The following is a 15628-nucleotide window of genomic DNA, read 5'->3' as shown; positions in this document are numbered from 1 at the left end:
CCTGTGAGGTAGGTTAGGCGATGGGGTCAGCGATTCGCGAGCAGCTGTTTCGGCAAGAGATCGGGGGTCCTGCAGGACCAACGGGAAGAGGCAGGGCACGTCCCTTTCCTGAGGCCGTTTCCCGAAGGATATTCCATCGCTCTTTTCATGGTCCTTTCCCGACGGTTTTTGGGGATAATACGCCGGCTCGTAAATTTCCTGGCGGTAGCAGCTGATGCGTCTCTTCGTTTTCCGGAGCAGGCGCCGTGCCGGTGGATTAATAACGAATCGATTCCATGGAGAAAGGACCCGGGAGTGGTCCGGATTACGGGACGTCGTTTTCCAGGAGGACGAGCCCCAAAGAGAATGATCGACGATCCGCCGCGGATCGAGCCAGCTTTCGATACGATCCACTTGCCTCTTCCGATGCCCCTGGTGACTTCCTTTGAAGAGACCACGAGAGAAGTAAATAACCATCCCTCATTAATTATAAGAACTAGGGGTCTAATCATCGTCCTTAATTCCCTTTTCGGTTAAACTGGTCCTGCGACTGAAACAGACGAGGGCAGTTTCCACTCAAGAGAGATCGGGTACATAGAGATGTTGAAGAGGTCGAATTGGTCGAAAATACTCCAAAGGTCACCATCCCTTTTTATTCGGGTGTATCCATTCAGTTTTCTACGGGATTCTTCTAGATATGCAATGTATTAATGTTTAATAGCAGAAAAGGAACTTCCTATTTTTAATCCTAGCTGGACCACTGTAGAAAATTTGATTATAATACTTATACAGAAGGAATAATGAATCAAACAACAAGAAAATCATGTAATAATACCACTCCTTTTTTGGAAATAGCTGGAATTAAGATTATTTTTTTTACGATATGGATATGCATAGATCAATCGTAAAGCCCTTTAAGGTGATATAGAAATGGCGTCAAAGAGGTCTTATTTATACCGGGTGTACCGAATCGTTTCAAACTTTACAACGTGAATATGGAAGCTATAAGAAAAGTCCTGACCCCCGTGAAATTTCAATTCTTTTTTAATTTGTTTATAGAACTTTTAAAAAATTTGTATTATAAATGAAATTTCATGGGTGTTAGGACCTTCCTATAGCCTCCGTATTCACGTTGTAAAGTTTCAAAAGATTCGGTACACCCAATTCGCAGTAAAGTTTCATGAACGATTGATCTCTCAGATGCCTCTTTCACATCACCTTAAGGAATTCTTAGATACCTCGTGTATCAATAATCCAAAGAAAAACAGTAAAAACGGCCAATTAGACTGCAAGAAAATTAATCCAAGGTTCTGTTTTTAAGAATTAATCAGGCAGTTTTTACAAATATGCTTACAGTTACCGTTACGCGAGGTATTTGGAAAACATTCAATTATGGACTTAACAGCTTCCCTTGCCTACAAGCTTTTCACCAACCCCGATCAACTTCTTTCCAACTCTCTAAATCCTGCAATACAACCGGGAGGAAGATACACCATCCAAGCCTGGAGGCGGAATTACAATTCGAACTCGCAAACACGACCAGAGTTGGAACTTGGGCCATAACCGTATCTCCGAAGTTGCGAGGAGGCGCAAAGGGACTCAGGAGAGATCCAGGACTCGAAGTCCCAAAAGACCGGGTGTGTCGTGTACACCGAGGGAAAAATTTATTTTCTAGGCGAAATTGATTGCTTACAGCGATCTAAGTATTTCTCGCTAAAGAAATTCCTCGGCTACAGTAAAACAGATTTTGTAACAACCAGCGTTGCAATGAAAATGATAACAAATCAACATCAAGTGTATAATGATTTTGCAAAAAACATCTTATTCGCAAAGTTAATCTCTGGTAATGAAAATATTCATGAAAATTATATCACATTCTGGATAGAATGTTGTGCTGATCTCAACTTAGATACGACAAAATTATTAAAAATAAATTAAATATTGCTTAAGGTTCACAAGAACGAGTTCCCAGGTAACGATTAAAAGTATGAGAAACATCAGTTATTCTTCTAATTCCTTGAAATTCTATTTTCTCCCCGAAACATAATTATTTCTTTTAAACTGTTTCAATCAATCCAACTTTTCATTCCAACGCTGTACCCAAAAAATACAACGCCAATGAAACAGCTGTCTAAGGTAAGGCAATATGAAAGGGTCGTCCTATATATAATAATGCGTCCAAATATTGATAACAAATTTCCCCAAACAGGGTGCACCGATTAATTAGAAATTTAAACACGTCACTATGGAGATCCTAACGAAGGTCTGAAAACTCACAAAATTTCATTTTTTGAAAAGAAATTCTTTTTTTCTTCTTGCCCGGTATAAATAAAAAACCCTTTGCTCGAAAACTATAATTTTATGAATTTCAAGAACTACATAATGACGTTTTAAGTTTCGAATTTTTCACTGCCTCCAGTTTGACGGAAAAAGTTTTATAAATATTTAGACTTTCATATATATATAACACATTCATACCGGTTTACCCGTTTGAGTACCAGAGGTTTTTAAAAAAACGGTCGAAAAAAGCCGAGCAGCGCAATAGCGCTTTCTGAATGGGATGCGAAAAGATCTAAGCGGCGCGATAGCGCTCCTTTTATCCTGTGTCGAAAAGTTCGTCTGAAAATGCGTCTGGAATGTTGAGCGCGTTTCGTCAGATTGTGAGTGCGCGGTCAATTGTCGATATCATTCAAATGCCCTGAGTTTTTTCAACATGAAATCTGAAGAGCGCGAAAGCGACGCGTGGGACTCAAACTTTACTTAAGAAACTTTTTATCATTAGTTATTGGATTTTAAGAAAAGTGAATATATGTAATTCTCCTCAATTTCTTACGACCTCAATTTGTCCATCTAATAAACATCCAGTAAACACGAAATCGCTTTAAAAATGTCTTTCTTCCCCCAGTGTCGACTCGTTAGGCGTCGGTCGGCTAACCTGAAATCTTTTGGCCCATGTTCATGCCACGGTGGTGGGAGCGATGGTGAACGTGATGCCGGTGGTGGTGGGGGTGATGCCGGTGCTCGGTGCACTGCTTCCCCGCCGGCAGCTTGTGCCTGTAGTGCCTGGTGGTGGTAGTGGTGGTGGTGGTATGGTGGTGGTGATGGTGGTGGTGGTGGTGATGGCCGGTGGTCGGTGGTGGCGCCCCCCCGTCTAGTACGCCCCTGCCGGGGCTGCCGCCGCCGCCCCCGCCGCCGCCTCCGCCGCCGCCGCCGCCGCCGCCGCCGCACCCTCCCCCGGCCCAGCCGCGGCCCGCGACCGCTGCTCCGCTGCCGAGCCCTCCGCCTCCGGTCGCTCCAGTTGCCCCGGTCGCACCGGTTGCACCGTTTCCGCGGCTCCCGCCCCCGCTCACGCAACGATTCGCTTTATACCTGCAATTCGAGAACGGCCGCCATTAGATTCGAAGATTCCCGTCGGCGCTAAGTGCGCATGCACTTACGCTGAGCGACAAAAAAATTCATTTCTACCCTCAGAAAAGAGAATTCGTAGAACCAAAGAAATATTTTGTTAATTCCAAGAATTATTGACTGACAGAAATAAATTGTTATGATTCCGAAGAAATGTACCGTCCAATTTATTCGAATTTATCTCAGTCAAATAATCATTCTTTGAATTAACTAAATATTTCTTTGGATTAATATTGATAACCGTATATCACTGAAAATGAGAAATTTCATGGATTACGAGTGAATTAGCGTATATTTATTGTGGATTTTTAAATAAATTTGAAATTTTTTAGCATGTTCCAATTTGTACAATCGCGTAGAAAAATAAATACACCGATGTATCAAATTAATAGTACGTGTATATGTATGAAAGATAAACATATAAAATGTTATAAAATCAATATACCATGTCTGACCAAAACTTCCAAGAAAATTATATAAAATCGCAATGTTTTTTGTTTCGCATTGTACATCGTAGTTTAACTACAGACTACGGATTCAGATAATGCATAATGGAGAGTACCTAGGTAATGGTAGGGGGTATGGGTATTTGCACCGTGAATCCGCAATTTACCACTGTTTAAGTGCACGGTGTAAATCCGAATGTTTGCGCCGTGGCTCTGCTACGTATGACTATTTAATTGCGGGTTATGAACGGAGACGGGCGTATGCGCCGTACTTGCGACTCTGGGAAATCTAATTCGAGCACGTGAATAGAACGTACGAAGAGGTCCCAGGGGTTAATACGAAATCGAAGTTTCTTCACGAAGGTAGACGCTTCTCATAACCGCAACGTGCGAGAACATTTCTCTGTCAGAATGCACATGATGTTTCGCTGCATTCAGGGCATGCATTGGCAGAAAAGAATCGATATTTACTGCTGGAAAAAAGTATTCACGCGCCCTGAGAAAATATACTTCCCTAAACCAGAGAAATATTTCATTGAACAGTACCAAAGAAATGTACTTTCAATACAAACAATAATTATTTCATTCGAATTAGTTGCCACAATTCCGAAGAAACGTCGTATCCGATTTATTCGATTTCATTTCAGTCAAATAGTTATTCTTCGAATTAAGAAAATATTTCTCTGGTTAAATGAAAAATGTTTGTTCAGTGCACAGACTTCCATTTTCCACGTACAATAATTAAAGACTTGCATAAAGCAATGTAATATTTATAATTAACAGAGTGATTTCCGGAGTATAGACCCGTTTCGCTAGCTTTTCGGGCGTCTGATTAGACGCTGTCATTTGCATATTCATGGGACATCATCACAGAAGCTAGTGCGGCATCTTCATGATGAACATCAAAGGTTTAACGTTATTTATTACATATCTGTACGGCGATGTGGGAACGTCGCGAGGACTGAGTTCAACGTTCAGGAATCGAAATCACCGGCGGCGTTGCAGATGTTATCCCGAGGAATGTACATGAAGATTAACATGTACTTGATGACGATGCACCTTCGCCATGACGTCACCGGAGGGAAGATAGAATTTCATGGCTAGCGATTACTCTGGCGAGATTAATCGAATCGCTCTTTCGAGAAATTGTTCCCTATCGTCATTTCAACCATGACGTATAAAATGTATGGATTTTGCCCCTAAATTTAACTACGAACACATCAAAAACGAAAGAAAGGAAATAAAGGGGCTGTTTTCTTGCTCTTCTTCTTTCTTTTATGGGGATTCATTGAGCGACGCATTATGGCGAGAAAAAAAAAAAGAGAAAAAAGACAGCCCTTCTCATTGCTTTCTTTCAGATTTGCTGCTTTCAAAGTCAGATTCATGGACGTGTATAATAGAATATGTAAATCCCTCATATTGATATTACTACACTGAGAGAAAAAAAAACGTGATTGTACCAAAGAAATCTTTTCTTCATTCAAAGAATAATTATTTCCCTCAAATAAACTCAAACAAATTGGATGCAACGATTCCTCGTAATTATGACCATTCATTTGAGTTTATTAGAGTCAAATAATTATCCTTGGAATGAACAAAATATTTCTTTGGTTCAATGAATATTTTCTTCATCGCTGTATGAAGATATAAGAAATGAAAGAGAGGAAATAAAGGGACTGTTTCCTTGCTCTCTTATTACGCGAAACCCTCCAATATGGCCACAGCCCTTTCAACTTTAAAAAAGGAGAAAAATAATAGCCCTTCTACCCGTCATCTTTTTTACAGCCTTCACGGAATATCAAAGGGAAACGGTTAGATTGGCGGATCCATATATCCTCCGTCCATGGTTCCGACGAGTAAGCGTCGGCTTTTCGACGAGGCGTCGTAAAAAGCCGCGACGATTGCGAGTAAGCGTCTCGGGGACGGATAAATCTCACTTACGCGTCCATCGATTGCGCGAACCCATTGGCGAACGTGACCGATCCCATGGACGCCAACAGGAAGACAATCGGGCCGCAAGACAAAAGCCATCGGGAGGCGGACTTATGACTTATGTCCACCGCGTGTCCACTTTATCGGCGACGCCGACTACGTTCAACGGGCCATTTAAGCGGCGAGAACCGCCCAGAATGGACGAGCTTGTTCGATATAGCGAGCGGACCGCTTCCGTCACCGCTCGCTTCCGCTTGCGGAGGCCGGATGGTCGCGCTCCGATTGGACGATTTAGACTCCCGGCCTCGCGATTAGCGGACCGAAATTCAAGAATGCTACTGGAAAAGAGGTTTAAATGCGACAATTACATCTGGCATGAGACTCGGGATGAAACGCGGCTTGTCAAATTTCTGATGGGCGGTGATGATTAAAGCACGAAAAAGAAAAGAAAAGGAGAGGAAGTACATGCATCGAATATGATTTAGAGGGTTAGTTCTCGAAGTTCACGGCAATTTATTATCAATTAAATTGATATCACTTATTTCACGCGATTCAGATTTTTTAAGGATGCCTTACATTTGGAAATTTAACGAGTTGTCAAGGTTCAGGAATTAAATGTGATGGAAACGTCTAAAGTTAGAAATAATTCAAGGTTTCAAAGGTTGGGTAGGTTTTTACGTGGCACGTTTAGACGAGTTTCGGTAGCTCGGAAAAATATCAACGTGACTTCTCTGTCACGAACCTCAAATTAAATATGAAAAATAATCACAGATAGGAGAAGGGGAAAAAATCTTTCAGTCGAGAATCATTATGAGAGATTTTGCGTAACTTCTGCCATGCCGCTCAAACTAAATGCAGAGCAATAACTAGTGATAAGAGGGGACAAATTGTATAATTAGGAGTAATTCTTCGATCTTTCAAAGAGTGGGCGGATTTTCACGCGTGTAGCTTTTTCCGTGTCTTTAACAGCTCATAAAAGTGTCAGCGTAGTCTCCGCTCTGGGTCATTTCCTTCGCGCAGAAAAATAATATTGTAATCATTACATATGCTCGCGGGTCAAAGTATCGTTGTAACCTTAACAACAATTATTGTAGATGTAATTACAATTTTTTGTCCTTTTAACCATTGCGACTGTAGCACCAACTGCAGAATTCTTGTAAATAAATTGTAGTTATATTTGCATCTGACAGTATTACATATAGAACATTGGAAAGTAAAAATTATACATATAAAGGCACGGGTAAAAATGCCATTACAATTGCAAAATTTAAAAACAATTACAAACGTGAACTGTTGTTGTTCCTATTGTGCGTTTAAGACACAGCGCGAGAAGCATTCGGGTCGTGACATGCATTAGTTGCGCAGTTCTGCGAACTGTTAGATTCATTGTGACTTCGGTAGCCGCATCATTTGGTCCTTTTCGAAATTCGGTTTTCGATCTAATTTAAGATCGAGTTTTACTTTTTCAATTCATTGTAATAGTTTGATTAAGTGACTACATGGATGACTTTGTAAAAAATGAACTTCAAGAGTAGAGGTTAGAAAACCTACAACGATCGTTCCAAGGTAAGCTTTACATAAAACAAATATTTACCGTTTTCAATGTATTATATCTGTAGTGATTTCCCGAGTTCCCGACAGAAAAGGATACCGTCTACAATGATACTTTTTACATGCAGCAACGGCAACATATATGTACGTTTGTCAATGGTAATTTTTACACGAGCTGACTGTAATATACACATGTCGCTATTGTATTTTCTAGCTACCCCAACAGTAATAAATGCGTTGCTGCATGTTACTTTCTACATGTATCAACAGTAAAGGGTACATTAGCGAACGTTATCATATACACACGTTATGTGGTAACTATTGCTTCAGTTGACGAGTTTATGCTCTCACGATTGTAAATATACCTGTCGTATCGTTGTAACTGTAATCATTCTCTGTAATAACGTATACTACAATGAAATTGCACATTTGACATTTTTAGCAGAGTAATCATTACATTGTAGAACTGCTGCCCTTATATTTACCAGCAATTGCTGTTATATCTATCCCAAATGTAGTAATTATAACAACTTTTTTCTCCCCGTGTTCCACGGATGTGAGCAGCAAATTCAAGTCGGTCCAGTCCATCCGGCTCGTGCGATTTAACACTAACCGTCGCTGGCCGGGAAACCGAGAATTCTCGAGACAAAAGCAATCGAAAAGGGAACTTATGTCCGTGCTTCACCACCCATTGAACAAAATGGAACAATCGACCCAGCCGGGAGATCTAACGTCAGCGGATTCTTCCGACTCGGAGCCAACTACGAAGAACATTGGACGATTTCGCCCGATATTTGCGAGCAGTCGTCCCTACGGACCAGAAGATCGAAAATTCCCGAGACCCCGGGAAACCAATCGGGGAGTAGATCTACATTGATGGCACTCTACCGGTTACCGAACGGAATGTGCCAATCGAGAGATGGGCCATACGTCACGCAAGACCTCAACTGATTCTTGCCTTAAATCACCAATTTCGGATAAATTGGATGGAATCAATTTACCTTATCGTTTCGCATACGAAAAACAAGAAATTCTTACTAACAAAATCAATCGTAAAAATACACGACATCTGTGATCTATCCGATTCTTTTATTTTCACATGTATTACAGATCGTTCAAAGATTCTGCCATTTTTTTTGGTAACCTTTCTCCCCGTTTTAACATGCACCTATGAACATGGTAAAGCTTTTGGAATGACCTAACACTTTAGCGACTAACATTAATATTTTTTCTGAAAACTTAATAAAGAGTATTATCACCGTACACTATTAACAATAAATGACATAATCATCACGTTGAATCTATTATAAATCCCAGGGTATGCGATATTACATGTTAAGAAGCGACGTCAACTTCCGGCGCGCTAAATTGTACGTTTCGAGCGGATGTGTCCCAGCTCTGCGATTTCGCGTTACTCCCGCGATTAGTCGTCGACATCGCCGACTGGAAAAACCGGGAATTGCTCTAACGATTAGAGTGTACTTGGCCTTCATCGGTACACGAGTTTCTCGGCACTTACGACAGGTGCGCCAGGCGGTACTCGGAGTTGCGTAGAAGAACTTACGCCATATCATATTTCGGAACGACGGTCGCGACTTTCCATTAATCGCGACGCGGACCCGCAACAATGGCTGCGTTTTCACGCGAAATTCGCGCCGACTGTTAACCGCAGCGCCAGATATGAAATATCCGAGTAAATATCTCCCTTTTTCGTCGGCGCTTGCGAAGGTTAGTCTATTGATAAAAAAGGTTAGAGCCTTGAAAATAACAAGCAACACTTCCACGGCGACCGAATGAGAGACTGTTGGCAAACCGATGGATTTGATTTTATTGCCTCCTCGGAGTCAATCCAGTTTTTCCCCGAGGAGAAATGCCGCGAAAAGGAAATGCTTCAAATTGACTCACCGAGCTAGGAAAACGGGAGACCACGACGGAATAAAAAGCATGCCTTGCAAGACAAGAAAGTCTGAGAATCCGTCGTCGAAACGAATCACTTTTACGGGAAGGCCGAGGAGAAATGCTATCGAAAGGGCGTTTCGATTTGAATTTTTTTCATCCGTACTTTGCTTGTTCGAGAAAAACAACACGCCGAGTTATTCCAGTACTGCAGGACAAAAAATGCCACTCGACACCGCATTAAGTTCGAGACGTACATATCATTAAGGAAAAAAGTCAATGCTGGTTTGACGCAAAAGTAGGCTGCGGTAGAAAAAAAATTGCGTATCACACGTGTCACTCTATGCTGGGATTGCAAATCGAAGTCAAAAGAAAAATCGTAACCAGGAGTGATTTTTGTAGCGCTTTGAGAACGTTACTGTATAAAACCGTGCTTCATGAATAAAAATTATATAAATTACTTCGAGTATTGAGCGACGCAATTTCATTATTTCGAGACATTTAGCCGTATTTAAGATAAGGTTAAATCCGTGAGAATTTCTCATACAACGTAAATTTTAAGCAGAGTGAACAATTAGTTTCTACATTTTTTATTTGGCTCGGTGTATATTTACATTAATATTTGCTCTTGAAAGAAATTATCATTTTTCTGAATAGAGCTTATTTTACGCGACACATCTACCGTGACATTTGGCAGAAATATGTAATTTCAGTTTTCGATTAGATTTCAATTATTTCTGATATTAATTCAGGAAAGATAAATGTGTTTGGCTTTTGCACTCCAAAAGCTTCTTCTTTTCTTTTTTCTCGAAAATCCCTTATACGTGTATACCAAGCAGAATGAAAAATCCCGCCATAATTGTCCCGCGAGATGACTTCGTACGAACTTTCTCATTAATCACCTCCCTAACGAGTTTTCCGCGAGAAGTTGCAAATCCACGAAACACTAAGTTCAGCTCATCGTCGGTTGAAATTTCATCCTCAATTGTCGCGCCTCGTTACAAGGTTAAAATGAAATTCCAAAACCCGGGCGCGAGAGCGCCAAAAAAAAGGGTTATCCTCCAAAATAAACCCGTAATTTATTTACAGCGCGAGGTGAGTGAAAACGTTTCGGCGAAAGGCGGACGCATCACGTACATCCTCGCCAGTCCCATTTAATAGTGTCAAGGCTATAATTAACGTCACGGTAAACTTATTACAAAATTAAGCACCGTAGCGCGATTAATGACGCGCACAAACCGAATAGATTTACCTAGGGCAAATAACGCCAGAATTACTTTCTGGCGAAAACCGTGCCTCCATAACAAGTGAAATGTTAAAAAAACAAAAAAGATATAAATATTTGTCCCGTACAACCTCCTCCCGTACGAATTGAACAACGTCAATGTTGGCATTATGCCGGCAGGAAATTTATCGCATAATTGGATTTTCGGCGCGATTAAACCCGGCCAATTTATCGGATTTCGCGCAAGATCGCCGCAGGTCGGTAGTTTGCGAGCGCGGAATTGCCGGGCGGAAAGTTTCGGGTTCGCGCGGGTTAGGAGCATTAGGGGTAAAAATACGTTTTGCCGGGTATCGGAAAGTTCGACAGCGCCAATCGGTGTACGTCAGTCTAGCGGCGGCGGTCGACGGAGCAAGGTGGAGGCGCGACGGGCTGCGGTATTGATCCGCGTGCGGCCTCCCCTCGGCTCCACCCTGCCCCAAACCAACCCAAATCCACCCCCGGCCCTGCAGGCAGAACGGTAAAAATGCTCCGGGAAAAATCCACCACGGACTGGGACCAGCCACGCAAGTATCCACCCCGAAGAGCCAGAACTCACCGGCCAATTTTCGACACGATGTATCGCGAGGTCTCTACTAAGAAAAATAAAATAAAATAAAATAAATAGAAGAAATGAAAGAAAAGAAATAAGGGTAAAAACATATCGCCTAAAGTCATTTAAGGTGTTATGAAAGGGTCATTCTTCATATCAAAACGTCAATATGTCTATAAAACTTTTCTCCAAACTGGGTGCACCGAATCATGTGAAGCTTCAACACGTGATTACGGAGGCCTTAACGCAATGCTCGTGAAATTTCAATTTTCAAAAGAAAATATGTTCATGATTCTAGTCTGCGTTAAATAAATAAATTTTTTTCAATGAAATTTCATAAGCATAAATTCTTCCTTAGAGCCTCTATAATCACATGGTGAAGTTTCAAATGACTCGGTGCAACCAGTTTGAGAAAAGTTTTATAAATATTTTGACGTTTTGGTATATGTAGAATGATCGTTTTGTAACACCTTTACCCCCCCCCCCCCCCCCCTGAAATTTTCAGTTAAAGGGGCGATCTAAAGGTAAGTAATATTGAAGTAAGTACTACAACAGGGTGCAAAGTAATCTAATGTATGTAATATATGTGTGGGGAGGTAGACTCTCTTCAGTTTCAGACTTCGTTTTCTGATTGAATTATCTTTTGTAGGGAGATAAATCTGGCGACGCGAGTTGAAGGGAAAAGGTAAATTTTATCTAGAAGAGAATATGAGGTATAGTAGTCTAATTTGTTGAATGCATTTGTGGAGGAGTATATTTTAATTGTATTACGATCGAGGAGGTATTCACTCAGAAAATCAAGGAACTTAATGCTCGAAATCACGTGGAAGTCAGCTGGAAATTGTTGGAAGTCACCGAAATATTGTTAAGATTTTGAGGCCGAACGTCACTTGTTACCGAATCGCGTGGTTATTTATCATATGAAATCAAATGCAATCGGTTCTCAAAGAAGGAAATCATTTTCACTGATTTTCAAATGAATAATCCCTCAATCATGGATTTATAGCTAAAGTTTATAGACCCGAAATAAACGGTTTCGGGGTAAGTTTTCGGTTTTGATAAGTTAAGCCAGCGACGGGGGGTCGCCGACACTCCGGCTGAACGCAGAAAACGTCGCGGGAAACGGGGATCGATCGAACGGTCTAACCGTGCGGAATGGTCCGCGGCGTGTCGGCCGCACGCACGGTACCGCCAGCCATCGCGAAACCAGTTGGCAACCGGTACCGAACCCCTACAATTTTTTCCTTCGCGATCACGAGACGAAGCCCTCGGGAGGTCGGCGTAATTGTCTCGCGTGTGCACACACGACTCGCCCCTCGATCGGCGGGCATTTTTCTTTAACCACGTCTTTGTCGCGCAAATTGCAGCGGTACGTGGCAGCCCTTTGGCCGAACAAAGCGTGGCGATAACGTAAACGCTCTTCTACTTTATATTTCGAGTGATCCATGAGACAAGGCGCAGTACTTTGCGACAACGTCCACCCACTCGGCACGGCGAACTGATATATGCACAAAATGGCGGCCTCGAAGGCGGAACGACGCGTTCCCCGAAAACCACGCGAACTGTTGGTAACCCTGGCACCACGTTTCCCACCGGATCCGATGTGTCACGGACGCGTCGCGGTTTGACGAATGTGCGTGACGTGGAACTGACGTCTAATCAAACTTTAGGCTCCACTCGTTATTCGATGAGGCACACCCTAATTCGTCATCCACGGGAGCTTACTCGTTTTCTAACCCCACGAGACGACTTTTCCCCTCTCCTTTATATCATAAATTAATTTTGAAAAAATTGCCACGTGCTCGCTGGACTGAAAAAGAAAATGAACCCAAGAAATATTTTCTTCATTTAAAGAATCTTATTCGAATAAGTTGGATGCAACATTTCTTCGGAATTATGACAATTTCAGTTAAATAATTGTCCTTTGAATTAACAAAATATTTCTTTGGTTCCAAGTATTTCTTTTTCTCAGTGTACGCGCGATCCAAGTGAAACTCCTAAGTTAAAGAGAATTATTATTAAAGATTCTTGATTAGTCTTTCGCGCCCTTACTCGTTCAGTGTTGTTTTCTTACCGTAAATGTGTAAAAAATTAAATGTCTCTCTCGAAAAGACGAATTCACCTGTTTTCCCCTTCCGACGGTTATAAATCACTGGTATCTACGTGAGCTATAATAAAATTTCGGATTGCATATGCAAGGTGCAAGTTACGATATGATGTGGTATTGGGTAAAACTGAACGAATTTCCGATCAAGGATTTATTAATATTTCTCCGGGACTGTTGATAAATTTCAGCCATCTTCCCCACAGGTTTATTTAAGTAAGGAATTATTTCTAAAGAACATTCGCTGCGAGGAAATTTGTCCACGAACTTATGCAATCAGTTGACAGATGCAACGTCCCCCGATTTTGTTTTCGTTAGTGTTCCATATGGCAATGTTCGCGACGTCCCCCAGCAACCTTGAATCATTAGGATAATAGGTGGTGTACACGTCGGCTAGTTCACGCGTAGGCATGGTCTCTTATAGGCTGGACAAAATAATAACCATCGTTTACACCGCCGAGGTTAGGTACGAACAGCTGACGCTACTGATGTCGCTCTCTCGCTCTCTGTCTAGCTCACACCTGTTCACCAGCTGCGTCGACAAAGAGGTCCATTTTCGTTGTGCAGGCCCACGCCTAGACGGAAGCTTTTGTGGGACCTCTTTGGAGCTGCTAAAGACCGAGTTTGCCCCACTCTGGGATCAGACACTCCCCGAAACTCGATTTCACTCTCAGACGCGTGAAAACGAGTCGGGATTTGTTCACGGTACATTATTATAAAGACAGGTTCAACAAAGGCGGACATTAAGAAATGTTCACGTTAATAAATTTTGTTTTTAAATATTGAAATCACGAGTCAAGGTTTCTTAATTCTGCTTTAAAAATGCTGGAGAATAGATACTCTCAGAAGCGTGAAAATTAGTCAGGATTTTTTTCACAGTACCTTATAAAAAAAGACGTGTTCAATAAAAGCGGTTTTTTTTTAAATCTTCACGTCAATAAAGGGTTTGTTCAAATATTGCAACCATGAGTTAATATTACCTAATCCTGTTATAAAAACGCCTGCGGCCAGATTTTCTGATAAATTAAACGTGCCAATAAGTAACCGTATTGAGATTTATCACCGCCGCGTGAAATAGTAATAACGCCGGAGCATCTTCAGCGAGGCATCACGAGGCTGCCAAAGATTGAATTTGCTCTCCGCTTCCAATTTACCACTTTATGAGGCTTGATTGAATTCCGAGACCTCTGGAAACGATTCGCCCTGGTTGATCGGAGTGCTCGATCAAGGATTTTTCCATAGTCCATTACATCCGCGAACTGACCTAACGACTGGAAAGTAGATTCTGAAATGTATATTGAACATTCATAAAATACAATTATTCCCCGCTGACAATGACTTGACTTTAAACAATCCTCGGTACAACAAATCCCCTCTCAGCAAAAATTTCACTGAACCAAAGAAATATTTTGTTAAATCATAGAATAATAATTCGACTTGAATAAACTCAATTAAATTGAATGGAACGATTATTCGGAATTATGACAATTTACTTGGGTCGAATAATTATTCTTTGAATTATCAAAATACTCATTTCATACAATTCAAAAGAAATATTTCTGCACATTAACCACGCGAATGAAACGGCACAAAATCCTGTCCAGATAACAATAAACAATATTAAACAACTTCAAAATATATTTAAAAAAAAAAAGAGTCAATCTTCTTCAAAGAGAGGATGCATTTAAATTGCAAGTCCCTCCAGAAGTCCCTTTAAAAGGTTGATCGACCCGAGACAGCTGACTGACGCCGGCCCCGAGGACGTCATCACGGACCGGCTGATCGATATATGGAAAGGCAACCATACACGTCGGCCATCTTGGAAAATAATCTCGAAAAACTATTCCCTCGCGTCCGGTCCCTTATTGCTGCGAAACGCGAGGGTTTTACGAGGGCGTCCTCCGTTATTACGGATCCATTTCGAAGCAGCCGTTCCTAGGGTCCCTATCAAATTCAGCTGACCGATCCTAAAGGCTTTGTCGTTTCTCATCTAGGGATTTCTGACACTTCTGGGACTTGTGAGCCGAATAATCCTCCAGAAAACCCTCGTTTCCTGGCGCACTCGTCTAGCACGCCCGTTGCGGCCCGCGAGAAGATTGCGCTATCGCGATCTCAATGATGAAATTGAGAATCGAGGTAAGAAGATTTTCTCAAGGCCCGACTCCCATCGAAGGAAAAACGAAAGGCAAGAGAGGACTGGCTGCTTTTCTATATTCCGCGCACGCACTCGCGCGCACTTACGCGCACTTACGTGGGTACGGCCGCGCATGCGCGCGTTTTCGCGTTACGACGTCGCGGTTCGTCCTTGCGGACAATCCTGCCCCGCAACGGGACGTATCTTTTTTTTTTCCTCTCCTTTCGCGACCTGTATACCATTCGTTTTAAGAACGTCGAGTGTAAACAGCGAGCCCCACCGGTCGGCACTAAAAAGGGCCGCCGAGGATCGGGTTTTCGGGGAATCGCCGAGCGGCAAACAAAGAAAAAGAGAATGGAAAATGTGC

General features: G+C 41.9%; 1 protein-coding gene across 1 annotated transcript in view; it reads right to left on the bottom strand.

Annotated features, from left to right (window-relative positions):
* The window catches only part of LOC105697030 (protein gustavus), a 66149-nt gene that overhangs the window by 11582 nt on the left and 38939 nt on the right, over positions 1-15628 (bottom strand). The window contains exon 2 of the mRNA XM_012419968.1: positions 2915-3348. Within this exon, the coding sequence (XP_012275391.1) occupies positions 2915-3348 (434 nt within the window). The remainder of the gene's footprint in view (positions 1-2914; positions 3349-15628) is intronic.

The sequence above is a fragment of the Orussus abietinus genome, unplaced genomic scaffold (genome assembly GCF_000612105.2).
Source record: "Orussus abietinus isolate OABI.00-Male unplaced genomic scaffold, Oabi_2.0 scaffold102, whole genome shotgun sequence".
NCBI classification, from domain to species: Eukaryota; Metazoa; Arthropoda; class Insecta; order Hymenoptera; family Orussidae; genus Orussus; species Orussus abietinus.
This window is presented reverse-complemented; position numbering and strand designations above follow the sequence as displayed.